Source organism: Salmo trutta, chromosome 32 (genome assembly GCF_901001165.1).
Source record: "Salmo trutta chromosome 32, fSalTru1.1, whole genome shotgun sequence".
NCBI lineage: Eukaryota > Metazoa > Chordata > Actinopteri > Salmoniformes > Salmonidae > Salmo > Salmo trutta.
Window position 1 is genome coordinate 25794314 of NC_042988.1, and position 26674 is coordinate 25820987.

Genomic DNA, 26674 nt, shown 5'->3' on the forward strand with positions numbered 1-26674 from the left:
TAATAACCTCATACCAACGGTCAAGCATGGTGGTGGTAGTGTGATGGTTTGGGGATGCTTTGCTGCCCCAGGACCTGGACAACTTGCCTTAATAGAAGGAACCATGAATTACACTCTGTATCAGAGAATTCTACGGGAGAATGTCAGGCCATCCGTCTGTGAGCTGAAGTGCAGCTGGGTCATGCAGCAAGACAATGATCCAAAACACACAATCAAGTCTACATGAAAATGGTTAAAAAGCAACACATTTGAAGTGTTGGAATGGCTTAGTCAATGTCCAGACCTAATCCCAATTGAGATGTTTTGGCAGGACTAGAAACAAGCAGTTCTTGCTTGAAAAAAACGTAAATGTCGCTGCGTTAAAGCAATTCTACATGCAAGAGTGGGCCAAAATTCCTCTACAGCGATGATCAACAACCACAGGAAGCATTTGGTTGCAGTCATTAAAGGTGGCACAACCAGTTATTGAGAGTAAGGGGGCAATTACTTTTTCACGTAGGGGAATTGGGTGTTGCATAACTTTGTTAATTAAATAAATAAAATAAGCATACATTTTTGTTGTTATTTGTAAACACAGGTTCACTTTATCTAATTTTAGGTTTTGGTTGAAGATCTGATAACATTCATTATGAAAAATACAGAAAATCTGAAAGGGGGCAAATACTTTTTTACGGCACTGTAGAGCGAGCGAGAGCAAGAGTGAGAGCGATTCAAGTTTTTCGGTGTCCACATCACTGAGGACTTAACATGGTCTTCTCAACCCAGCAGGAGGCTGAAACGATTTGGCATGGCCCCTCAGATCCTTTTATAGCTGCACCATCGAGAGCATCCTGACTGGTTGTATCACTTGCATGGCAACTGCACCAACCTCGACCAGAAGGCCCTACAGAGGGTGGTGCGGATGGCCCATCGCATCACTGGGGGACGAGAAAGGCCCCAAACAATTGCTGAAGACATATACACACACTCACCACCACGCACACACTCAGCCACGATGTATTGTACCCTTTTTGGTCCACCAGCTTCAAACAGCTGTAAAAACTATATTTTGTGCTATTGAAAAAATATTTCACAGCGATTTAGGTGGTACAATCATTTTCACCAGATAACACAGCCACAAAGTCGGAACAGCTTTCCCAGTTTGACAACAGATGCCACTCTGGTGGGAGAAATGAATAGGCAAATATCACAGCCAATCACAACACTGGCGGATAAGTAATACTGTGAAACACTATCATTCCACTATTACCAGCAGATACAGTATATTATGGACATTTTCTGAAATTACAATGCAAAAATTCAACAACAAACAAATCCCGTATAGCACCTTCTACAAGTAATACAACAAAATCTCAAAAATAACCTGTCAAAATGATTGGCAATGGTCGCTGTTTTCAATACTTTGTGCACCCCCCGTTGCGAGGATAACGGCACTTAGCCTTTTTCTATAATGTTTTATGAGATTGGAGAACACATTGAGAGGGATCCATCTTCCATACAGAATCTTTCTAGAACTTTGATATCCTTCGGTCTTTGCATAAGGACTGCCCTCTTCAATTCAAACCACAGGTTTTCAAATGGGGTTTTCAATTAACCATTTCTTTGTGGAATTTTGATATATGCATTGTCTTGATGGAAGATCCCCTTACAGTCAAGTTTCAGCCTCCTGGCAGAGGCAACCAGGTTTTTAGCTACAATATCATGGTACTTGGCAGACTTTCTATGATGCTGTTGAACTTAACAAGGGAACCAGGACCAGTAGAGGCAAAACAGCCCCATAACATAAAAGATCCACCGCCATATTTTACAGTAGGTTCTGCATATGCATCCTTCTTTCAAATCAAATGTTATTCGTCACATGCTTCATAAACAACAGGTGTAGACTAACAGTGAAACGCTTACTTATGGGTCCTTTTCCAACAATGCGGAGTTAAAGATCAAGAAAAATATATATATATTTTTAAATACTGACATGAGGAATCAATTCACAGTGAATAATAAATAACAATAACAATTAAAAATAACAATAACAAAAATAACATGATACAGTACAGGGAGTACCGAGTATGTGAAGCAGTAGCAGCAGCGTATGTGAAGCAGTAGCAGCAGCGTATGTGAAGCAGTAGCAGCAGCGTATGTGAAGCAGTAACAGCAGCGTATGTGAAGCAGTAGCAGTAGCGTATGTGAAGCAGTAGCAGCAGCGTATGTGAAGCAGTAGCAGCAGCGTATGTGAAGCAGTAGCAGCAGCGTATGTGAAGCAGTAGCAGTAGCGTATGTGAAGCAGTAACAGCAGCGTATGTGAAGCAGTAGCAGTAGCGTATGTGAAGCAGTAGCAGCAGCGTATGTGAAGCAGTAGCAGCAGCGTATGTGAAGCAGTAGCAGCAGCGTATGTGAAGCAGTAGCAGCAGCGTATGTGAAGCAGTAGTAGCAGCGTATGTGAAGCAGTAGCAGCAGCGTATGTGGCGAGTGTAAAATTTGAGCATACAATAGAGTTCAATATTTGCGTTATTTATTTTGCTAATCTTTATCAATGGTGCCAATAATTTTTGAACTGACTAAATATGTATATGTTTTAGTGTGTGTGTGTGTTTACATGCGATGCGTCCTACCTGTCGAAACTCCTCACAGACCAGGGTGAAGACCCAGAAGTAGAGAACAAACTCTAAGGTGGACGGGCCGTGAGGGGGCGGGGGCTTGAAGTCCAACAATAGAACGTAAGCAAACAGGCTGAGGAACAGGAAGTACATCAGCACGTTGCCTAGAAACGCTGTGACGGGCGCAAACCAGAACTCCCTCCAGCGTAGCAGTATAAAGGGCCTCTTAGGATTGGAGGAGGGGGCACCTTTCAGATTGATCCTTATAGCAGCATTTTCCTCAGCATCCTCATCCCTGAGAGGACAAGAATGAGAATAATTACTTTTTGTGTGTGCATGCATGTGTGCGAGCGTCCATGCGTGTGTGTTTACATGATGTCGGTGAGGGAGAACATGGTGGCATCGACTCCGTCCAGACTGTCTGTGTCTTGACCATGGGGCACCTGCTCAGTCTTCCCCTCTTCCTCAGGATCCCTGAGAAAGAGAGATAGAGGTAGAGATAGAGAGAGCTGATAAACCGACAGACAGACATTGCGCAGAGGAAACCTTCCTTCACCACCAGCCTAATTTCTCCAATTCACACCCTATGAGGAAAATAACGAATGCTTTACATAATGGCCATTTGCCACATATTGGAAACTTTTTTCCCCTTCACCACCAACCACATGAAAAAATACTATAGTTTACTATAGTGTAAATCTTTAGTATTACTATATTTCTATAGTTATTGTCATTGCAGACTGTATACTGCAGGGGTTTTCAAACTGGGGTCCGTGGACGTACTGCAGGGGTCCGCGAAAATAAAAAATGCCCATTTGAAAATGTTTTTTTATGAATATCACTAGCTGTAACAGAATACCACCGTGGATAAAAATGGAATGTCTCTGTGTCCAGTATGAAGAAAGTTAGACGTAGTTTCACAAGCCAATGCTAACTAGTGTGTGACTGGACGTCTACAGGAACAGTTAGCATGCTAGCTAGTCCTGTTCATCCAACTCTGGCGAAGTAGATACATATATTTGTAATATGGAGAAAATGACTATCATTGGAATTAATTACAGGTTTTTTTCTGAATAGAAAATTCTTATGCGGGCCGTCTAAGTGGTAATTTACAGATGGAAAAACAGTTTGTGTCTATTGAGCTATACTGCATATAACAATCAAATAAAAGCTAGACAGTCAGGGAGAACAGAACATTCAGGATACATACCCATTGATTTTGTTTTGCTGGAGCAGAGGAATACAGCATTAGCTCCATGCCAAACTGTGTAGAATTGCTGGAAATGTGTTTAAAAACTGCAACATTTTCTCTCAACTCAATGAATTCAGTCGATTTGCAGAACATTTTATTTACAAAAGAAAAATGTTCTCTTTGCCGCCAAGATACCCTTCTAGCTAATAGACTAGGTTAGAGTTTACACTTCCTCTTCCAATGAACTGTAACATTTACTATAGTGTTTTTGTTTCATTACCTTTGACATTGAAGTGGGGGGCTTTCTCCTTGAGGAAAACTACTGGACAAATACTAAAAGAGCACATTTTCCAAATCCTCTATGTAGGACTGGGGTCTGAATGGATAGTTCATAGCTTCCGCTCTTTTCTATAACCTTTAGGGAACACAATATTGTCTATACTTGGTATGTAGGTTTCTTACTTATGGGTGGCACAAATTGGAATTTGGGGGAATGGGCAGGTTATATGCAAATTAAATGCTGTACTGGCAACTAATTAGCTAAATGAAACAAGCAACATTGCATTTATTCTGAGAAGTCCTCCATCAGCTTCAACGGTGATTGATGACTAAGAAAGCGGTAACTGGGTGCGCTAGGCTACTATAGCATGACAGGAGCCAAGTCTCGTAACCCTTCTTCACCTCTGCAATCGTTCACACCCCCTCAACGATTTAAAAGCAGTGGATTGGTGTAACTGTATTGGTATACATTTAATCTACACCTACCCAATGCTTTTACATATTTTTGATCACTTTTCATGTTATTCTATACAGCAAATAACCAAAGATCAAAGCAAGCAAATTACACCGGCAATAGAAGTGTGAACCTCGTTATGAATGGACAGAATGTTAGCGCCATAACTTTTTGACTATATGAAAATTGGACAACTTGCATTCATAACTACATCATTGATTGTAAATGACAGCTTTTATAGTACTGCATTACTAGATAGCTAGCTTGCTAATTATTTTGTGTCCAAACCAGCCTGATTTCATTGATCTGTAGCATGTTATCTTGATATCTACTTCAGTTAGCTCATACCCCTGCACAACCACTTGGAACTGGTACCCTGTCTATATAGCCAAGTTATTGTTACTCATTGTGTATTTATTACTTTTCTATTTTTTCCTAGTCTTAAAATAATTATTATATTATTTTAAACATTTTCTCAAATCTTCTTTTTTTCTCCCTTCATTGTTTGGAAAGGCCTGCAGGTAAGCATTTCACTGTTAGTCTACACCTGTTCTTTATGAAGCATGTGGCAAATACAATTGTATTTTATTTGAGTGGCCCAAGTCAGCTGCAACAAATGGAACGTTTGAGCTAGAGTATTCACATTGCATTGGGCATAATACAATGTTTTTTAAAAACTTAGAAATGAACTGTTTCACTTCAGTAATCATTAAATATATGTACATTATAATTAAATAAAAGGGTGTGAAGTATTAGAAACCACCAAAATAACAATTACTACAAAAATGAATTTTCATTTAATTTAGGCTTTTTCCCTACAATGGTTATTGTAGGCCACATCAAAAGCATCTTAAAGCTAAGTTCATCGTTGGAACCTTGTTTTTCCATGATTCCAACAGTTCACCCAAGTGTTTTGATCTAAATCGCAAGTCAAATCGCAATTGTAACATTTGGTCAAAAATAAAGCCTAGATTATTTTTGGTTGAAGTTTAATTGAACAGTATAAAACAAATCAGAATGGAGACACATTCTAACGCATTTCAATGGATGTGTTGCCACAGTAGTGTCAGGTACTACTCAAAGCAAATGTAGTGGGGACATGTTCCCCCTGTTCCCTGGCTCCTACGCCCTTGGTTGAGAGCTACTTCCAAAATAAATGGTACATACTCACAAAAGTACAGTAGATGGGGTTAGTTAAATTAAGTTTTTAAACAAAAATGAATGGAGCGAATTTGGAGTGGCAGTTATTTTTTCCTGTCAGCGGTGAGTGTTTTTAGCGAAGCGGGGGAATGTGGACGTTAAGCGATGAACGGGATTTCCGACCGATCAATTCCGCTCACATCCTCTGTTAGTATAGTATTCGACAGTATAGTAAAGTTAACTACAGTATTCTATTGTAAGTACTGTAGTATTCTATAGTAAACTGTAGTATTTGTTCAAAGTGGGCAGCCAATCTTCTCTATATCTTAATGCTTAATGGATTGGAAATTCTCAGACAGGTAGCCACTAACCTGAAGCTGATGAGGTTGGTGTAGATGAGGGGGGGTAAGAAGAAGGTGAGGATCAGTTTCCAGACTTCCGTGCTCCTCTCCATGTCTCCCCACCAGATCTGAGACAGCAGAGACTGCCAGGGGAAGAGGTAGGAGCAGAGTTAGTCCTGAGAAACTTCAATTAACCACCCTCCACATTCTAATACACACACTCTGGAAATCTGGTTAGTTTTATAAAGATGAATGTGAGCATACAGATCACACGTACACACAGATTCACACACATACGCACGCGCGCACACACACACCTTCACCTCTGATCCCTTGGTTTAATACAGACCTGCAAGCCATCGTGACCGAAGAAGAGGCGGGCATCGGCTGCGGTGGCCATCTCCAGACAGGTAGCTTCGCCCCACACCAGAGACTGCCTTATAAGGAGGTTGAAAGAGCGACTCTCACTGCTCTGATAGCATTCACTGAACACATCTAGAGAGACAATTAAAGGGTTAATACTCAACACTCACTGAACAAGTCTAGAGAGGAAACGGGTCACAGGTTTTCACATTAGGTTTCCCATTAGGAATAAGGGGTGTGAATTGGTTTGCTTCCATCCTCATCCTACAGGCCATGAGTGTGAAAACATTGCAAATGGCCCCAGACTTGGATGCCCTACAGCAGACTTTTCGAACAGGTGGTCCCTTGCATTCTGATCCGGAGCCGCTACTAGGCATTATGGGGTATAACTTCACTCACAAAATACAAGATGCTCACTTGTATGCAAAACAGATAAATGCCCATAGGCATTACATGGATACATTGACTGTCTAGGCTTTAATTGGGGAATCAGGATGTCAGGGAGCAGCCCATCACATTAAGTGTCAAACTAGCTAAACATTTGGAATAAGGCTAGCCCACCATTGGCCAAGTTCTCAAACTTCTGTGCTAGCTCCTTCATAGAGAGCTTGGCCGCCGTCTCACTCTCAAGCTTAGACAGCTCCCTCAGAATCTTACAGCCTGCCAGAGCACTGAGGACAGACTCCCCTGCCTAGAGAGAGAGAGAAAGCAAGAGCGAGTGAAAGAGCAAGAGAGAGAAAGAAAAAGGGTATTGTTTTAACATCAGTAACATGTCAGAGTTTCTGTTCCGGGGGCATGCATTGAAACGCTTGGCTTTCTTGTGGCTTTCTTTTTTCAAATAATTGTCAACACATACAGTATCATCACATTAAGGTGTGGGACATTCACTGTATTACAAGGAACAATAGCAGGTCTATTTCGCTCCAGCAGCTGGCATATTCTGTCTGTTCACAATTCACCTGTGGTAACATGGTGGCTTTCAACACCAGAAAACAAAAAGAGTTGGCCACTACTATCTGAGAGATTGATTATGAGGAAATAACCATCAGCCCTCAAGCGAGGGGGGGGGGTGGTGGATAGGGAGGGGAGAATTGTTCACAGTGGGGTTTCTGGGTGGGGAACCACTAAGGGGGGGGGGCTTCCCTGTGCGTCCTGCTTTTTGTTTCACATTCATGGATCTTATTAACACTTAATTTTTTAACAATGGCAACACTAGCTCTACTCTCTTGGAATCTGGAAGGCCCAAACTGTCCTATTAAACATTCCAGCTGTCTTGATATCCTAGCAACAAACCATGTTGATATAGCAACGCTCAAAGAAACACACTTTTTCCAAAAGGACTCACATAGAATAGAGAACCATTTGTACAAACTGGCTGCTTTTTCATCAGCCCCAATCAAAACTAAAGGTGTAATCATAATGATACATAAGAAACAAAACATTACCTTCTTTGAGTAAAGGCGAATCACTTTCCTTAAATGTATCCATAAAGATAATTAGTATTGTATTCACATCTCTCCTAAATGAACCTTTGTAAATGGCTGTACTAATCATTTTGAGCAATAGTGGACCTAATTGATTCAAAACCATTGCCAGAAACTTTAATAGAATGCTCAAATCAATTCAATCCAACTTCAGTAGATTAAATAATATCCCAGTCTCTTTAACTGGCAGAATATCTATAGTCAAAGTGAATATATTGCCATGGCTGAATTTCCGTAGTTCAATGCTTCCCATGGCACCCCCACCCCTTAAATCAGTTAGGCACATTCCTTCATAGGACATGGGAGTGCTCTCCAGTTAAATGCTTCTGGGGCAAAGTTACAAAAATGAATTCTAACTGTTCACTGTGTCCCCTAAATCAGTTAGGCACATTCCTTAATATGATGTGGGAGTGCCCTGCAGTTAAATGCTTCTGGGGCAAAGTTATAAAATTTATTTTTAAGTACATTAATTTAAATATTCAATGCATTGCATGTATTATGTTACTTAACAATGATAGCCTGGACAAATATACTTGACTCTGTAAAGAACAATCTCAGCTAAAGCCCCCTATCTACCCATCCATCCATCCATCCATCCATCCATCCAGACTTTTGTTACTTTCTTTGCTTTCAGGCCCATGGGGAAGGCGTGGTACGGGTTGGGGGGTCTCTGGTCATTGTGCGGGGAGGGCGTGGGGGATTGGGGGGATGTAAGGGGAGACTCAGGGGATGGATGGGTGGGAGGGAGGGGGACTGATAAGCAACCTCGGATGCTGGGTGGGAACTGAGGTGGGGAATGGTTTGGGGTTATCTTTGTATGTATTTCTTTAATTGTTGTTGTTGTTTTTGTTGCTGCCTGGACCCATACATTCTTAACTGACATACCTCGTCAGATAAAAGTTTAATAAAATCATGAATTAATAAATTACCATCTCCCAGAAGTAGACAGCCATCTCACTGCGGTTCTGCAGCAGAGCCCAGATAAACAGAGAGGCCCAGGGATAGACACAGCGCTGCTTCCTATACGGACAATCCCCCAGTAACAACTTATTCACTTGCTGAGAGAGGGGAGAGAGGGGAGAGAGATACAGTACATAAAGAGAGATAGGGTGAGAGTAAATACAGCTTGGTTAGCACAGCAGTCACAGTTACATTCTATGGCCAGTGATAAAGTGGGTTCACCGTAGCAGTGTTGATAATTCAACTATATTGGTGGAGTCTACAGGCCTAGTAAGTAGGCCTAGTTAGTACACATCACTGGACCTTGTCATTGACAACAGATGCATTTGTAATTCATGTGCTCTTGTAGTGCCCTAAACACTCTTAGAAAAAAAAAATCTATATATTCTAATCAAATGTTTTGTCACATGCACAGAATACAAGGGGTATAAACTTGACCGTGAAATGCTTGCTCATGAGCCCTTACCGAGTTTTTAGAGTTATAAAATACACAAATATGAAGCGATATACTGGGTGTAGAAGTATCATATTACTGTGCAGGGGTACGAGATATGTGTGGTAGATATGTACATGAAGGCAGGTTAAAGGGACTAGGAATCAGGATAGATAATAATAAGGTATTTGAGGTAGATATGTACATGAAGGCAGGTTAAAGGGACTAGGAATCAGGATAGATAATAATAAGGTATGAGGTAGATATGTACATGAAGGCAGGTTAAAGGAACTAGGAATCAGGATAGATAATAATAAGGTATTTGAGGTAGATATGTACATGAAGGCAGAGTAAAGGAACTAGGAATCAGGATAGATAATAATAAGGTATTTGAGGTAGATATGTACATGAAGGCAGAGTAAAGGAACTAGGAATCAGGATAGATAATAATAAGGTATTTGAGGATGATATGTACATGAAGGCAGGGTAAAGTGACTAGGCATCAGGATAGATAATAATAAGGTATTTGAGGTAGATATGTACATGAAGGCAGTATAAAGTGACTAGGAATCAGGATAGATAATAATAAGGTATTTGAGGTAGATATGTACATGAAGGCAGAGTAAAGGGACTAGACATCAGGATAGATAATAATAAGGTATGAGGTAGATATGTACATGAAGGCAGGTTAAAGGAACTAGGAATCAGGATAGATAATAATAAGGTATTTGAGGTAGATATGTACATGAAGGCAGGTTAAAGGGACTAGGAATCAGGATAGATAATAATAAGGTATTTGAGGTAGATATGTACATGAAGGCAGAGTAAAGGGACTAGGAATCAGGATAGATAATAATAAGGTATGTGTGGTAGATATGTACATGAAGGCAGGTTAAAGGAACTAGGAATCAGGATAGATAATAATAAGGTATTTGAGGTAGATATGTACATGAAGGCAGGTTAAAGGGACTAGGAATCAGGATAGATAATAATAAGGTATGAGGTAGATATGTACATGAAGGCAGAGTAAAGGAACTAGGAATCAGGATAGATAATAATAAGGTATTTGAGGTAGATATGTACATGAAGGCAGAGTAAAGGGACTAGGAATCAGGATAGATAATAATAAGGTATTTGAGGTAGATATGTACATGAAGGCAGGTTAAAGGGACTAGGAATCAGGATAGATAATAATAAGGTATTTGAGGTAGATATGTACATGAAGGCAGGTTAAAGGAACTAGGAATCAGGATAGATAATAATAAGGTATTTGAGGTAGATATGTACATGAAGGCAGAGTAAAGGGACTAGGAATCAGGATAGATAATAATAAGGTATGAGGTAGATATGTACATGAAGGCAGGTTAAAGGGACTAGGAATCAGGATAGATAATAATAAGGTATTTGAGGTAGATATGTACATGAAGGCAGAGTAAAGGGACTAGGAATCAGGATAGATAATAATAAGGTATTTGAGGTAGATATGTACATGAAGGCAGAGTAAAGGGACTAGGAATCAGGATAGATAATAATAAGGTATTTGAGGTAGATATGTACATGAAGGCAGGTTAAAGGAACTAGGAATCAGGATAGATAATAATAAGGTATGAGGTAGATATGTACATGAAGGCAGAGTAAAGGGACTAGGCATCAGGATAGATAATAATAAGGTATTTGAGGTAGATATGTACATGAAGGCAGAGTAAAGGGACTAGGAATCAGGATAGATAATAATAAGGTATTTGAGGTAGATATGTACATGAAGGCAGGTTAAAGGAACTAGGAATCAGGATAGATAATAATACGAGTAAAATAAAGAACAGAGTAGCAGAGTAGCAAATAATGAGTGTGAAAGTGTGTGTGTGGCATCACTATACACACATGTGTGGGGGGAGGGGGACGTATGTGCGTTTGTGTGAAAGTGTAGTGTGTGAGTGTATATACAGTACTGCGTATATACACAGTGTACAAAACATTATGAACACCTTCCTAATATTGAGTTTCACCCCCTTCTGCCCTCAGAACAGCCTCACTTCGTCAAGGGATGGACTCTACAAGGTGTAGAAAGCGTTCCACAGGGATGCTGGCCCATGTTGACTCCAATGCTTCCCACAGTTGTGTCAAGTTGGCTGGATGTCCTTTGGGTGGTGGACCATTCTTGATACACACAGGAAACTGTTGACTGTTGTGCCTGGCACCTACTACCATAACCCGTTCAAAGGCACTTCAATATTTTGTCTTGCCCATTCACCCTCTGAATAGCATACATACAAAACACATGTTTCAATTGTCTTAAGGATTAAAAATCCTTCTTTAACCTGTCACCTGCCCTTCATCTACATGGATTAAAGTGAATTTAACAGGTGACATCAATAAGGGATCATAGCTTTCACCTGGATTCACCTGTCATGGAAAAGCAGGTGTTCCAAAAACCTGTTTTACTCAGTATACAGCAGGGGTTGGAACCGGTTTAGGGAGCAGAACAACATTTCTCAAGCAACAGAAATGGAGCCTGGAACAACAGTGATCTATACTGCTCCAGAACATAACCGTTATTTTAAAAGCATGGGAACCGGTTAATATCATTATTTTATGTTCCAGGCATTTTTTCTAGTCCCACAAAAAAAACACAATAAAGCACCTATGCAAAACCCTCAGTCACTCATAAACTTATTCCAGTGTCTGCTTGCAAGCTGAAAATTGTCAGTGTGTGTGCGTGCGTGTTTAGGCTACAAACATTACAATCGTGATTCAGAAGATAGGGAAAGAGATTTTTAATTCGCTTCTGATATAGAGGTCCTTGATGGCAGGGAGCTCGGCCCCAGTAATGTACTGGGCTGTCCACACCACCCTCTATCGCGGTTGAGTGCGAGCATTTGCCATACCAAGCGATGTTGCAGCCAGTCAAGATGCTCTCGATGCTTCAGCTGAAAAACGTTTTGGCCCATGCCAAATCTTTTCAGCCTCCTGAGGGGGAAGAGGCTCTGTCCTCTTCACGACTGTGCGGGTGTGTGTGGACCATGTTAAGTCCTTAGTGATGTGGACGCCAGGGAACTTTAAACTCTCAACCCGCTCCACTACAGCTCTGCCAGCAGTCTTTTTCCTGTAGTCTACGATCAGCTCTTTGGTCTTGGGACGTTGAGGGAGATGCTGTTTTCCTGGCACCACAGTGCCAATTCTCTGATAATGGTGTTGGAATTGTGCGTGGCCACACAGTCATGGGGGAACAGGAAGTACAGGAAGGGGCTGAGCACACACCCCTGAGGGGCCCCCATGTTGAGGGTCAGTGTGGTGGAGGTATTGTTGCCTATCCTCACCACCTGGGGCTAGCCTGTCAGGAAGTCCAGTTGCAGAGGGAGGCGTTCAGTCCCAGGGTCCCGAGTTTGGTGATGAGCTTGAAGGGGACTATGGTGTTGAACGCCGAACTGTTGTCTAGGAACAGCAATCTCACATAGTTATTTACCCTCTTGTCCAGGTGGGAGAAAGCAGTGTGAAGTGCAATTGAGATATCGTCATCTGTGGATCTGATGGGGATGTATGCAAGTTAGAATGGGTCAAGGGTTTCTGGGATGATGGTGTTGACGTGTGTCATGAGCAGCCTTTCAAAGCACTTCATGAGTGCTACAGGACGATAGGTATTTAGGCAGGTTACCTTGGAGTTCTTGGTAACAGGGACAATGGTGATCAGCTTGAAACATGTTGGGATTACAGACTGGGACAAAGAGAGATTGAAAATGTCAGTGAAGACACTTCCAGTTAGTCTGCGCATGCCCAGAGAACCCGTCCTGGTATTCCATCGGGCCCGGCGGCGGTTTAAAAGTGTTACTCATATTGGCAAACGAAGAGCAAGATCACTATAAATTCCAATAGGAATTACACATCACTTTACAAGCCAGCATAATGTGATTTGCAGGCCTAATGTGGCCTGTAATCCAGGAGCTTCAGACCACTGTGTTAGGGTATATAGGCCCTCAAAGTAAGGCATTATGATATACAGCATGTAATGTATTGTCAAAAAGAGGTGGTTCATTTTAAAGGCTAATAAGGCTGGTAGAACCGTTCAAAGATAAAAGGGTTCTAGGAAGAACCTTCCCACTGGGGAAAAAGTGGTTGAATCAACGTTGTTTCCACATCATTTCAAGAAAACAATTCTATGTGATGAAGTTAAATCAAATGGGAAAAACTGATTGGATTTGCAAAAAGTCATCAAGGTAAGGGAATTTTGTATTTTTTTCACCTTACTTCTAATCTAAATACAATGTCATAGTGACATTTGTTCTTGATTTTACGTTGAATTCAAGTTAGTTGACAACTCAACCAAATGTAAATCAAAAATAGATATTGAACTGACGTCTGTGCCTAATGGGTTTAGACGATAAAAGGGGTTCCTGGTAGAACCATTTATTTAACGGTTCTAGATATAACCAAGAAGGGTTTCCATATGGAGACAAGCCGAAGAACCCTATATGATTCTTCTTAGCAACTTTTTTTCTGAGAGTGAATAGGGGATAGAGTGCTATTTGGAACGCAACTATGGCAGCCACTACCTTCATTGTTCTCCAGGTGCTGGTGCTCTGGTCCAAACCCAGAGGACTGTAGTAGAAGGGCTGACACACATCTCCCAGGATGTCCCATAGTAGCCGTGACACCTGGAGGGAGAGGCGAGTCACATATAACAGAACAAAACACCTAAATTAGAGGAAATGCGCCTCAACTCCACACAGAGCGAATGACCCCATACCTCCCCTCTCACCCCTCCTATTTGACCAATTCACCATGTAATTTCTCAATAAATACCAGGTCATTTCTGTACCATGTATTAAAGTGCAACCCCTCCTCACCTCATACAAGCTGAGCTCTTTGGCAGAGGAGGGTCCTGATATGGGGCTCATAGGGCTCTGGGGCCTCTTGAGGGGTGTAGGCTCGTCCGGAGTGCAGGGGACAGTGGGCACAGATCTGGCCAGGCTCTGCCTCTCTGTGAGGCGTCGCTGGAGAAGCGTGTAGGCCAGAGAGCTGTTGGACAGCGAGCGGTACAGGCCCTCCAGACGCTGGTAGGTCAGGTAGTCCAGGATGTTGAGGCCGTTCTCGTTGAAGAGACGTACAAACTGGGGCTTGTTGTTGATCAGTGCGTCCGTCATGGAGTCCTCCAGGTCCTCGTACTGCGGGAGGATGGGAGGGCGTTTTTATAAACAAATCTATCTCTGTCTGTCTGTCAAAAGTGAAACAATAACATCCTGCCGAGTGAGAAAATAAAGAAACGCTTCACAAATTGCAAATTGTTCTGATTTCCAACTTCCCTTCACCACAAGCCTACTTTCTCTGTATTGTTCCAACTTCCCTTCAACACCAGCCTACCTTCTCTGTATTGTTCCAATTTGTGAAGCTGTTCCTTATGTTCCTCACGTTATCAGATACAGAGAAGTTGGAAAGGTAAAGTCTGTCTGTCGTTTTGAATAGAATAATTGCCCTGTCAACTAAATAACATAAAAGAAAAGAAATGGAGTTAAAGAGTGGCGTCAGAAGTGAGGAGCAGCTCACCCTCCATTGGATGTCTCCGTTGAAGAGTTCACTGTTAGCGATGTCCACCCTGTTCCAGGCTACTGCAAGCTTCAGCTCCTCTGTGTACTCACTGGCGTCACTGGACACACGTTTACTGGCTGACAGACATTACATTGAACGAGTGAATAGTTTGACCAGGATCATGTTCAACATATTTGTCAACAGACAGCAAACGCACAACTCACGCACACCTACCTCTGACCAGAGCCTTCAGTAGCACAGTGTCAAAATCATCAGGACTGTCCTGCTCCCCGTGGAACACTGTGATCAGATCTCTGTTCTGATAGATACTCAGAGCCTGGGGAAAGAAAGAAAACAAATGAGAGAGAAAGAGGAGAGAGAGACAGAGAGGGGAGAGAGACATAGAGAGATAGAAAAACAGAGGAGAGAGGGAGAGAAATAAGCAGTATGATGAAGTGATCACACTCCCCACCCATCCCACACGCACCCTGTCCACAAGCTTCTCCCGGTCTGCCTCGGCAGGGAAGTGCCTCTTGACCCTCTCACGGGTCCTTTCGCGCAGCTCCGCGCTGGGGCTCTCGCTCCCCTCACCCTCTGGTGGGGGAGAGGTGCAGCTCATGGGCACAGCTGACAAGGCATCCAGCAGCTCACAGATAAGGTCTGCCGCTGGACCAGAACCATTCAACACCAGCCAGGGAGTAGCCTTCCTCAGAGAGAGATCCACCCTCTGGAGGGAGGGAGAGAGAGAGATTTGGGGGGAGAAGGGAATGTTCTGGACATGGACAGTAAAGTTAAGTGATGATAGTGATGTTGTAATAGCTTACCTTCAGCATGGCAGCTTCCCCTGAGATGAGCATACACAGCACAGGAATCTCTATACTGCCACTACCTGGAAGATAACAGGTACAGGGAAGGGGTGTGGGGTGTGGGGAGAAATCCATCAAATTATTATCAAGTTTTTAGTCATGAGTCATTGATCAGATGTCATAGTGAATGTCCATCATATTAATGTCAATGTGTGAATGTTTCATGATGTACTACTCATATGAATATCCACAAGCATTGTGGGTTTAGAACAGTTAGTTAAATGTATTTCCTTATTAAAAAATATGTTTTAAATTGTGGCGCTTCACGGTAGTGCACGTTATGCTTGCGCAGAGAATTTTTTTGCAGTGAGTATTATTATTATCATCATTATTTTCTTCAGGGGATCTAATAATTTGGCCAGGTGAAAATGTAGCTATTTCAACATGCATATCATGATCTGACATAATGGTAGCCTCATTTTTGGGATTTACATTTGAGATGTGCGCATATTTTCAGAATTTCAAGCATTTTGAATGAGGAGCCATTTGGAGCTAAATGATGCGGCTCTTATACAAAAACGGAGCAAAATAACTGCCCATGACTAGGAGAGATTGCAAGTCAGAAGGGCAGTGGACTTGAACCCATGCCAACTCTGTTCGCCTAGGCTGTGGATGTGTGCCGGGGTCCGCGGCTTTAACCGTTGGACCAGACAGGCCATGTGATGTGTAATTCCGGCCAGAGTGAGACTATACAACAATTGGCACTTTGAATCACCAGCATTGAGAATGGCTGCCAGGGCAAGGAAAATGTATGGAGACTACCTAAATCATATAACTGGAACAGCCATCTCAGAAACAGGTGCAAAAAGTCCAATTACTAACAGATTAGGTTCGTTTAGATATTTGTTTTTATGTTTGTGTAATTAACCAATCAATGTACATGCAAAAACACAGGTATTGAAAGAAAAAACATCTGAAAATCAACCTGCAATAGAGCATGCTGGGAGACACTGTATGATAATGATAGGCATGGTTTTGAGCAAACATACATTTGTAATTTTACTCAACAAGCTTGTTCAAATTCTTCTCGCTTCAAATTTGTTGATTGAACGTACAATTGTAAGGCAAACAAATGAAATGTTATTGGTCACATACACGTGTTTAGCAGATGTTATTGCGAGTGTAATGAAACAGCTGCAATAGGATTGTGAGTTTGCTCAACATTTGGGCATACAGTATAGCTGAATCAACATACAGTGTTGCCTACCAAAGGCAAATATGAATGTAATTTTACTCCAACTTTTTCAAATTCAGCTCACTTTGAACAGAGTTTGTTGAGTAAACAAACTTTATTAGCTCAAATTCTTGTCCATTTGAAGTCCACTCAACTCACAGAATAACGCTGTTGGTTACGTTGGCTTTTTTACAGTGTATAAATACAAGGAAATCTCCTCTTCTCTTTTGTGACCGATCCATCGGGGCACATATTAAAATTGGATTGATACAGAGAAGATTAGCATGGTCTTCCTGCGCATGCACCAGAATGATGTGCTCTCCCCACTATTTATTGTTTCTGCAGTGATGATTCACCATCTTCAGACAATGATTGTGTAACTTATTTGTAGATAATCGTTGTTTGAAGATCAAAAAGCAGTAGTAGCAGTATGCAAATCAGAGAGCCAATTGAACGTCTTTTTCACCAATGAGATTCAATTCCCGACGTTCACCAAAAAGAGCCTTTCATTCGCGAACGACCATCACTAATCTCTCCTACCTTTCCTGTCTCCTCTTCACTATCCGATCTCAATAAAAACAATCCCCTGTCCCCCAAAAAAGGAATTACACATCACTTTGCTTAATGTGACTTGCAGGTTTGTTGTGGCATGTAAACCAGGACTTTCAGACCACTGCATTAGGGTGTAACTGGGTCTTCAAAGAAAGGCCTTGTGATTACAATGGGAAATATGCAAATAAAGTAGAATAAATTCTCAAGTTGAATTGTATATTCACTCAACCTAAAATTCCAAGTTGAGTGAATATACAAATAAAACTTGAGAATGTATGTTGGTTCAGCTATATGCCCAAATGTTGAACAAACACAATCCTATTGCAGCTGGTTGCCTTACAATTGTATGTTGAATCAACATAGTTTTTCTTTACAGTGTAGCCATGATGTCAACAACAGAAACTCCCATTGGTTGCTCACCAGACATTGTTAGTCAAACATTGTTAGTCTTTCTTACTGAAATATATAAATAACCCACCGAATATAATCAACACAAAAGCGTTACATGAGCATCACTGAGTATTATAGGCTATGTCATATCGCATAGGACGTTGGGTGTGAAATGTAGGTGAAAACTCGTACTTGAACGTTACGAGAAATAAATCAGGTTTTATAATTGTAAACACGTGGGAATAGGATAGGGGCTTTAGATGGCAGATAATGACCACTCCATAGACAGCATAACTTTGGCTTACCGTAACCTCACACTTGCATGCTGAAATCTGTGCACTAGAAACATGATTGCTGATTAAAGAAAAAGTCACACTGTGACCTGAACTTAGTACACCTTCACTGGGCGGCTTGAACATGCTGCAGTTCACCTGTACACCTGCAATATATTTTATAAAGTTTTAGGAGATGGGGGCTAGTCTTACCAGTATGTATGTATTTATTTTATCTTTATTTAACTAGGCAATGACGGCATAGGAACAGTGGGTTAACGGCCTTGTTCAGGGGCAGAACTCAGGGCTTTGATCTTGCAATCTTTCGGTTACAAGTCCAACGCGCTAACCACTAGGCTACCTGCCGTGTGTGTGGTGTGTGTGGTGTGTACTGTGTCTCACCCCAGATGCCGGTGCGCTGGTGGGAGATGTAGTCTTCCATCTTGGACCTGAAGGCCGTTTCCCCTCCCCGCCGGCCTACACTCCCATCATCCACCAGCAGGAAGGCCTGGTAGTTATTATCCAGGCAGCACGAGTCACGGGATGCGTTCTGGACATAATACCGCGCTGGGAAACTACCCTGAGAGAGGAGAAGGAGGGGGGAGGAGATGGAGAGAAAGAGAGGGGGTGGGAGCAAGGGTAGAGAAGGGGATCAGTGAAGGTAAAGCGAGAGGGGAGGTGGAGAGAGATCAAGGTAGAGAAAATAAAGGAGGGGAGACAGAAAAAGAGAGATCAGTGTGATTACCATCCATTGTGTATTACAATGTCCTTGTTGTTACTAATTACATTTCCTGTGGTTTTGCTTGGCTGAGTGAGAGAGGGTGAGAAGAAAAGAGGGGAGAGATGAAGGAAAGTCAAGGACATTAATTTATTTGTATTCAGTGTACAGTAGTGTGTTCCTGTGCCGCCTTATGTGTGTGTCTGTGCACATTTAATTCTGTATACATTGAACATTGTGTGTGTGTGGTCATGACATGTGTGCGTCTATTCGTGTGTGTGTGTGTGTGTGTAAGTGTATTTGTGTCTCTGAGCGTGTACCTGTGTGTTAACTAGCTTCTCTCTGTTGTGCACCAGCCCCCAGGGGGCCACGCCCACAGCAATGACTTTCTTCTGGGAGAGGGAGGAAGCCGCCGCTGCATGATCTCGCACTGCCTCCCCAACACAACAACCCACCCCCTCCCTCAGCCCCCCCGTCACTATCCACGCCCCTGGGAGAGAGAGAGAGGGAGTGAGAAGAGAAGAGGAGGGAGAAATGCAGGGAGAGAAGGGGGAGGGGAAGAGAGGGAAGTGAGAGAAATGTTAGTGACACAATAGGTGCATACATTTTTAGAATGAGTCTGTAATCCCTGCAGGAATTGAACCCACAACCTTGGAATAGCAAGCACCACATGCTTACCAACTAAGCAACATAGAATCATAGACAATAAACAATATACAGATAAGGAGCAGGAACCTGTTGGTTAAAATCAAATTTTATTAGTCACATGCGCCGAATACAACAGGTGTAGTCCTTACAGTGAAATGCTTACTTACTTACGAGCCCTTAACCAACAATGCAGTTTTAAAAAATACGGATAAGAATAAGAAATAAAAGTAACAAGTAATTAAAGTATAAAAATATGTGAGATGCATCCATCCTTTAAAAGTCAATTTGTCCGTTTAACGGCAGTGAAAGACGTATTGGAATCAGGCCTAGAAAGGGTTCTTTCAAATACTGAATTTGAATGCTCACTTATGCCCCTATATGAAACTACTGTTCAGTATATCCTGTTCCTTCTCTGGATCAGCTGTCATCTGACCTACTGGTTTGCCTCTCACCATTGCTGTGTCTGCAAACTTTATTATGCTTTATGGCTGAACTTGCTTATTTCCCGGCCTTGATTTAATGAACCTGGCCTAGGTGGTCATGTGTCCTGTGAATATCTAACCAGTACAGCTAGAGGAAGAGGAAATGCAGAGCTTCAAAATGGTACAGTATATCATACTGTAAGGCGTCTGTGTGTGGCTGGTGAGATGAGTCAGGCCCAGGACAGCAGATATGAGTAATGAAAGCAATTTTACTCAATAATATAACAATACACGTCGTATAAATACAAGGCCACAAATACAGGCCGCAATACAATAAACAATTACTCACAAATAAACATGGAGGAACAGAGGGTTAAATAATGAACAAGTAATTGGGGGATTGAAACCAGGTGTGTAAGACAAAGACAAATAGAAAATGAAAAGTGGATCGGCGATGGCTAGAAGGCGGTGACGTCGACTGCCGAACGCCGCCCGAACAAGGAGAGGGACCGACCTCGGCGGAAGTCGTGACACATACACTGTAGTTGGAGGAAAAATGGGAAAGTTATGCTACTTTGAAAGATAATAAACCTGTAAATCCACTTAGGAGACATGTAGGAGAAAAAGCCTTTGAAAGTCTCTTCTTTGTTCACGTCCCTTCAGCATTGTTCACGCCTGCATTGTTCAAACCGCACTTAGCCCCAACCACACATTAGTCCGCATGTGAGTCAGTGTAGTAGAGTTAAAATGGTTATTCCAGCAAACTTCAAATTATTAGAATAGTACACAACGCAGAACAGAACAATCAGGTTGAGGGTCAGTGGCCAAAGCCCGCGAACAGGAATATTCCAAGTTCAGACAGAAGGGGGGAGTCAGATCGCCAGGAACTTAACTTTTGGTTTCTAATTTTAATTGTTGCGCTACTGGTGATGCCTGTTGATGTTAGGTAGGCAGCTACAGTAGCTGAATGATGTTAACATCTTCAGGTTTTGTTTCATTAAATGTATTTTATTTTGTCTGGGTGCTTACGTCACCTACTAACACCCTGGTACTACCCTTAGCTCCCGCTCTCCTCAGTCTGAGAAAACACTGAGAGAGAAAGGTACGGGTTGCAGATTACTCCTTTGTAGAAGTCCGTAACGTGAAATAAATAAAACGTCCCAAGGTTAATGCTGTAGATATTGTTATAAGGGGATGTGAGACTATCGAAACACGTAACTTTCAGAGTTTTATTGTTGTTATTAATATAGTTACAGAGTGCTAAAAGTGTTGCTAGCTAGCATGACTTTCTGTGATGCAGAAGGCTAGCTGAGCTGCCGACTAGTGATGGTGGTGCATTATGGGGGATGTAGTTTTTGCCCTCTAAGGCGATTTTACGTTGTAACTTGTTTGTGTTGCAGTGGTTTTGTACATCGAGTTGTTGTATTTTGCTACTATCAACACTGAAAGTACCTAGCAATGTATTGGGGATGTGAGACAGGATATGTGTTTTACCTTTCTTCATGCTCCTGTGTAGAACAACTTGTCAGGCGTTGCATTGGAGACTGATGTGTTCCTGTCCTGTCTTTTCATAATACTATTGCAGGTATGGTTCTATTGTCTAAGAATTAAGATTATACATTCTTTGTATTAAGGACTGGTTATTATTTTATACTATACATTATGGCTTTATGTATGAGTGTGATTGTGAGAGTCTGAGAAAACACTGAGAGAGAAAGAACAGCTTGTCAGGTGGTGCATTGGAGACTGATGTGTTCCTGTCCTGTCTTTTCATAATACTATTGCAGCAGATCAACATAAAAGCCTTAAAGACAGCCGTGGTGTCGCTCTTCAATTCTGGGTTCTCCTGTGGTGCATAAGAAACCCGGTACAGATTGGTGCCGTGACCCGGATCAACAGATCAGCTGCAGCAGATCGTCGGGGGACTCCTACACAGAACTGGATCGACATCACACGTTTAAAACATTTGAGGGCAAGGTGAACTTTGGACAATATGTTGCATATGCCTCAGTTGTGTGAGATTACAGAACAGGAGAGAGAAGACATATCAGGTGTTGGTGATAACAATGTACATGTTACTCCGGTTGGTGTTACTGTGAGAGGTTCACAAGGTATGGCCACTGGGGTGGGGCGGGGGGCTCAGTTGGCCAGTATGGGGGAACATAGTGCTAGAGCCAGTCCTCTTAGATACCCAGCAGTCGACACTAGAGTGCCAAGTGTCAGTAGTAGCCAACCAGAGCATGTTAGCAGTAGCCAACCAGGCAACGATGACAGTGAAGAGTCCCAGAAGGCCATAGGGGGTGAAAATGAAAACCGAACCCAATTGCAAGCCCTAGCAGAGTTAGTCAAACAACTGGGCAGTGAAATAGGTAATCAAGTTGCCGCTAGTCTAGCAGGGGCTGGTCCAAGCACTTCCCCTCCCCAACCAATAGTAGAAATACCTGATTGGTCAAAGGTCAACCTAATTCTGAAGTCAGACGTCAGAGAACCACCCCACTTCCGGGGTGATAGCACAGACCGGTGCACAGTGACTGAATGGCAAGAACTAATGCAAGCTTACTTGAAAAAGAAGGGATGCAGTATATCAGAACAGGGACAAGAAATACAGGACAGACTAATGGGGCGGGCTAAAGACATAGTCAGAATTGGGCTCCGTGGAAACCCTCTTGTTAACATAAGCAGAGATCCTGAAGCCATATACAATATCTTGAGGCAGCACTTTGGAGAGGCAATCTCATCAACAATCCCATTAGGATACTTCTATGAAACCTTACCAAGACAGTCAGAGAGCTGCTTGGATTATTGGGTTAGACTGAACAAAGCAATTGACCTTGCCAATGAGTGCTTGCAAAGACAGGGAAAAAGAGTGGATGATCCAGGTCACGAGGTGACCATGATGTTTGTTAAGCACTGCCCTGATCCGGCACTATATGCCGCTCTTAGGTGCAGGCCTATTGAAAATTGGACCGTTGGAGATTTGCAGGCAATGATTGACAGCCATCACCGAGACAAACAATCAGCCAGACACAGGGCGCAAAGTACTGCCAAGGTAGAAGTTGTGATGACCCCCGACGCTTGGTGTATGACTCAACAACAAGCAGTCGGTCAAAATTATTCAGCCACACCCACTAACAGTGATCAGGCTCCATTGAACAAAGTGATTTCTCTCCTGGAAAAGCTCCTGTCAACCCAGGAACAAAATCAAAGGAGAACTTCAGCCAGAACGCCACAAACTAATACTGCTGCTGGTCCCTGTAGAATTTGTAAGGCCTCAGACCATTCAACTCAGTCGCACTGCTTTAAGGAGGGGTTATGTTTCAAGTGTCACAGGACAGGCCACAGAGGCTTTGAATGTCCAGCAAGAAAACAAGTTGGAGAGGCAACTGCCGAGGCTCCCCCTGGCCCCGCTTTAAACTAACATGCTCACGCCAAGAGGGGGGCGGTGTGGGCGAACATGTTACACCTCCACAGAACACTACAGATATAAGGACTGGAAACACAATGAAAACTGAGGTGATTTATCCAAAAATAGAGAGTAATGACAGTCTTTTCTATGTTCCAGTAATGGTGCAAGAAATTGTAGAACTTCAAGCTCTGATCGATAGTGGGTCTATGACCTGCACGTTAAGTGAGTCAGCTGAAGACACACTTCTGAGATGTAATGTGATAAAACCAGAGTCTAGAAAGTCAACTCAAGTAGTTCTTGTAGGCTGTGGGGGCAACCAGGCACAGCCTAAGTATGAATATGACTTGAACATTGATCTTTTAGATTGCAAGATGGCAGTGTCTGTTTTAGTTGTACCTGGACAGACAGATGACATGATAGTTGGATCGAACGCCATAAAACACATAATGCAACAGGTTAAGAAAACAAAGTGGTATTGGGACAGCCTCTCCAAACCTGCCAAAGGAGATTCACATGGACTTTTACTCAGCATGCTAGCCAACGTGAACTGTTGGCACGGTGACAAAATACCAGACAAAGTGGGAACTGTAATGCTCAAGCAGAGTGTGACTCTCATGCCTCAACATGAACATTTGGTCTGGGGAAAACTGAAAGAAAAGGTGCCGCTATCAGTCGGTAGTACTGTAGTCATAGAGGCCACTACAGCACGATCTGCACCAAGAAATGTCCTAGTAGGACGCACTGTATGTCCTTTGAGGGGTGACAAGTGGGTCCCCATGAAAGTGATCAACATGTTGGACCACCCTATTATTCTCCGCCGTAACACCAAGTTGGCCGATGTGCACCCATGCCTAGCCCTAGAAGACCTAGAGCTCTATGCCAGCCATGCTGAGAACCCCAGTAAGGTCCAGTCTGCCCTTCAGAATGTCACCCAAGCTGGGGAAGAATGTTCAGTTAGTGGGAAAAGGGCAAAGAAGGAGTATCTACAAAAGTTGGAAGAGTTGGGCTTAAAAGAAGTTGACATAGGGTCCTGTGAAGTGTCTGACATGTGGAAAGGAAAACTAGTGGACCTTATTGCTCAGTATGAAGGCATCTTCTCCAGGGACCGACTTGACTGTGGAGAAGCGAAGAACGTCATCCACCGTATCCGACTCAAAGATGAAAAGCCTTTCCGGCTGCCGTACAGGAGGGTCTCTCCATCCGACTACCAGAAACTGAGACAGACGCTGGAGGAAATGGAGGAGCGGGGCATCATCCGAAAGTCCAGTAGTGAGTGGGCCTCCCCCCTTGTCCTGGTTTGGAAGCCGTCAGGAGAGTTGAGAATTTGCACTGATTTCAGATGGTTGAACCAGAGGACAGAGAAAGATGCATACCCATTGCCCCATCAAGCCGATGCTCTCGCTGCTTTGGGGGGGAACTGCTTCTTCAGTACTATGGATTTGACTTCGGGATTCTACAACATCCCCATACATGAAGATGACCGCAAGTACACAGCGTGCACAACACCCACGGGTTTATTTGAGTACAACAGAATGGCTCAGGGGTTATGTAACAGCCCAGCAACATTCGCCAGAATGATGACCTCGATCTTCGGCGACCAGAACTACTTGTCCCTCCTATGCTACTTGGATGATCTCCTGGTTTTCGGGAAGACTGAGCAGGAAGCCCTGGACCGTCTCGAAATGGTGTTCTCCCGCCTTAAGTAACACAACCTGAAGCTAGCGCAAAAAAAATGTTACCTCCTCAGAAAATCTGTCAAGTTTTTAGGCCATATCGTCACGGCAGAGGGCATTGCAACCGACCCAGGAAAAGTGTCTGCAATCAACGACATCACAGCAGCTGACCTGATGGAAAATGATGGGAAAACACCTTCACCCACCAAGGTCAGATCATTTCTTGGTATGGCAAACTATTATTCCCACTTCATTGCGAGTTTCTCAGGTTTAGCCAAACCACTGTTTCGTCTGATTGCAGGACAGAAAAGTAAGCGGAAAGGAGAAAAAGGAAAACCTCATGGCACGGCCCATAAACGTCTGAAACCTGAAGACTGGACTTCTGAATGTGGGGAGGCGCTGGAGAAGCTAAAAGCTGCTGTCTCCCAAAAAGCCGTGCTGGCTCACCCAGACTTTAACAGACCATTTCTCCTATCAACAGATGCATCAATGGATGGCTTAGGTGCAGTACTTAGCCAGACATTTGAGGGTGAGAGTAGACCCAGACCAGTAGCTTTTGCAAGCAAGACTCTGTCGAGGTCCCAGTCCCGTTACCCAGCACACAGATTAGAGTTCTTCGCTCTTAAGTGGGCTGTGTGTGATAAGTTCACCCATTGGCTGAAGGGGAATAGATTCACAGTCCTAACAGATAACAACCCCCTGACATATATAATGACGAAACCAAAGCTAGATGCCTGTGAGCAGCGGTGGGTCTCTAAACTGGCCCCCTTCGACTTTGACTTGAAGTACATCCCCGGGCCCCAGAATGTCCCAGCAGACCTGCTTAGTCGACAGCCGTTCATTGGAGCTAGGAAGGCAAGTGAGTTCCCAGAGTATGTGACTTCAGAGTCCATCCAGGACGCATTCAAACTGTCAGTCAATATCCAAGGTGGTGAGATCCTGGCTCAAGTCTCTTCTGAAGGAGTGAAAGCAGTTTTGGAATCCTGTCTGGAGTGGGATGCGAGTGTGCCAGTGCGCAAATTCCAATTAGCCCAGTATTCTGCCAGCATCCTTCAGCATGAAGGGGGAGTGGCTACTCTTCCAGTCCTTTCTCCTGATGTGATACGGAGAAAACAGAAGGCGGATCAGGTGCTGGCCCGAGTGGTGTACTTTGTTGAGAGGAGGAGGAAACCTTCGCGGAGAGAGAGGGCTCATGAGACTGCCCAAGTGTTGAGAATGCTGAAGCATTGGGAAAAACTCGAAATCAAGGATGAGATCCTCTACCGAAGATCTAAGGACAGAGTTGTCAAGAAGAGGTACCAGCTGGTGGTGCCAGACTCCCTTAAAGCCATCGTTCTGAGGGGAACCCATGATGAAGCCGGCCACCAAGGCCAGACTAGAACACTCCATTTGGTACGTCAAAGGTTCTTCTGGACTGGAATGGAAGGGGAAGTGAAGAAGTATGTCTCCTACTGTAAGCGCTGTGTGGTTGGCAAGACAATGGAGCCAGAGGCTAGGGCACCGTTGGAATCTATTCAGACCAGCACAGCGTTGGAACTGGTGTGCATAGACTTCTGGTCAGCAGAAGGAAGGGATGGAGAGAGCGTTGATGTACTCGTCATCACAGATCATTTTACGAAGCTGGCACATGCGTTTCCTTGCCCGAACCAGACAGCAAAGGTGGTTGCCCAGAAGTTATGGAACCAGTTCTTCTGTGTCAATGGGTTTCCCCAGCAGATACACTCTGACAAAGGAGCAAACTTTGAGAGTCACTTAATCGCAGAATTGCTACAAGTCTCAGGAGTCAAAAAGTC

The 26674-nt window shown here is 43.1% G+C and overlaps 1 protein-coding gene and 1 non-coding gene across 2 annotated transcripts in view; both read right to left on the minus strand.

Moving 5' to 3' along the window:
- The window catches only part of LOC115171552 (transient receptor potential cation channel subfamily M member 4), a 73531-nt gene that overhangs the window by 13580 nt on the left and 33277 nt on the right, over window positions 1-26674 (minus strand). Inside the window, exons 5-18 of the mRNA XM_029728492.1 lie at window positions 19053-19222; window positions 18417-18594; window positions 15585-15649; window positions 15248-15487; window positions 14995-15097; window positions 14779-14897; window positions 14082-14399; window positions 13788-13889; window positions 8777-8905; window positions 6925-7054; window positions 6350-6495; window positions 6031-6143; window positions 2967-3068; window positions 2610-2889 (exon numbers count right to left, since the gene is read on the minus strand). Of these exons, the coding sequence (XP_029584352.1) occupies window positions 2610-2889; window positions 2967-3068; window positions 6031-6143; window positions 6350-6495; window positions 6925-7054; window positions 8777-8905; window positions 13788-13889; window positions 14082-14399; window positions 14779-14897; window positions 14995-15097; window positions 15248-15487; window positions 15585-15649; window positions 18417-18594; window positions 19053-19222 (2195 nt within the window). The remainder of the gene's footprint in view (window positions 1-2609; window positions 2890-2966; window positions 3069-6030; window positions 6144-6349; window positions 6496-6924; window positions 7055-8776; window positions 8906-13787; window positions 13890-14081; window positions 14400-14778; window positions 14898-14994; window positions 15098-15247; window positions 15488-15584; window positions 15650-18416; window positions 18595-19052; window positions 19223-26674) is intronic.
- Window positions 4083-4135, minus strand: LOC115172010 (U7 small nuclear RNA). The gene has a single exon (XR_003871350.1). It is a non-coding gene; the product is annotated as a U7 small nuclear RNA (small nuclear RNA).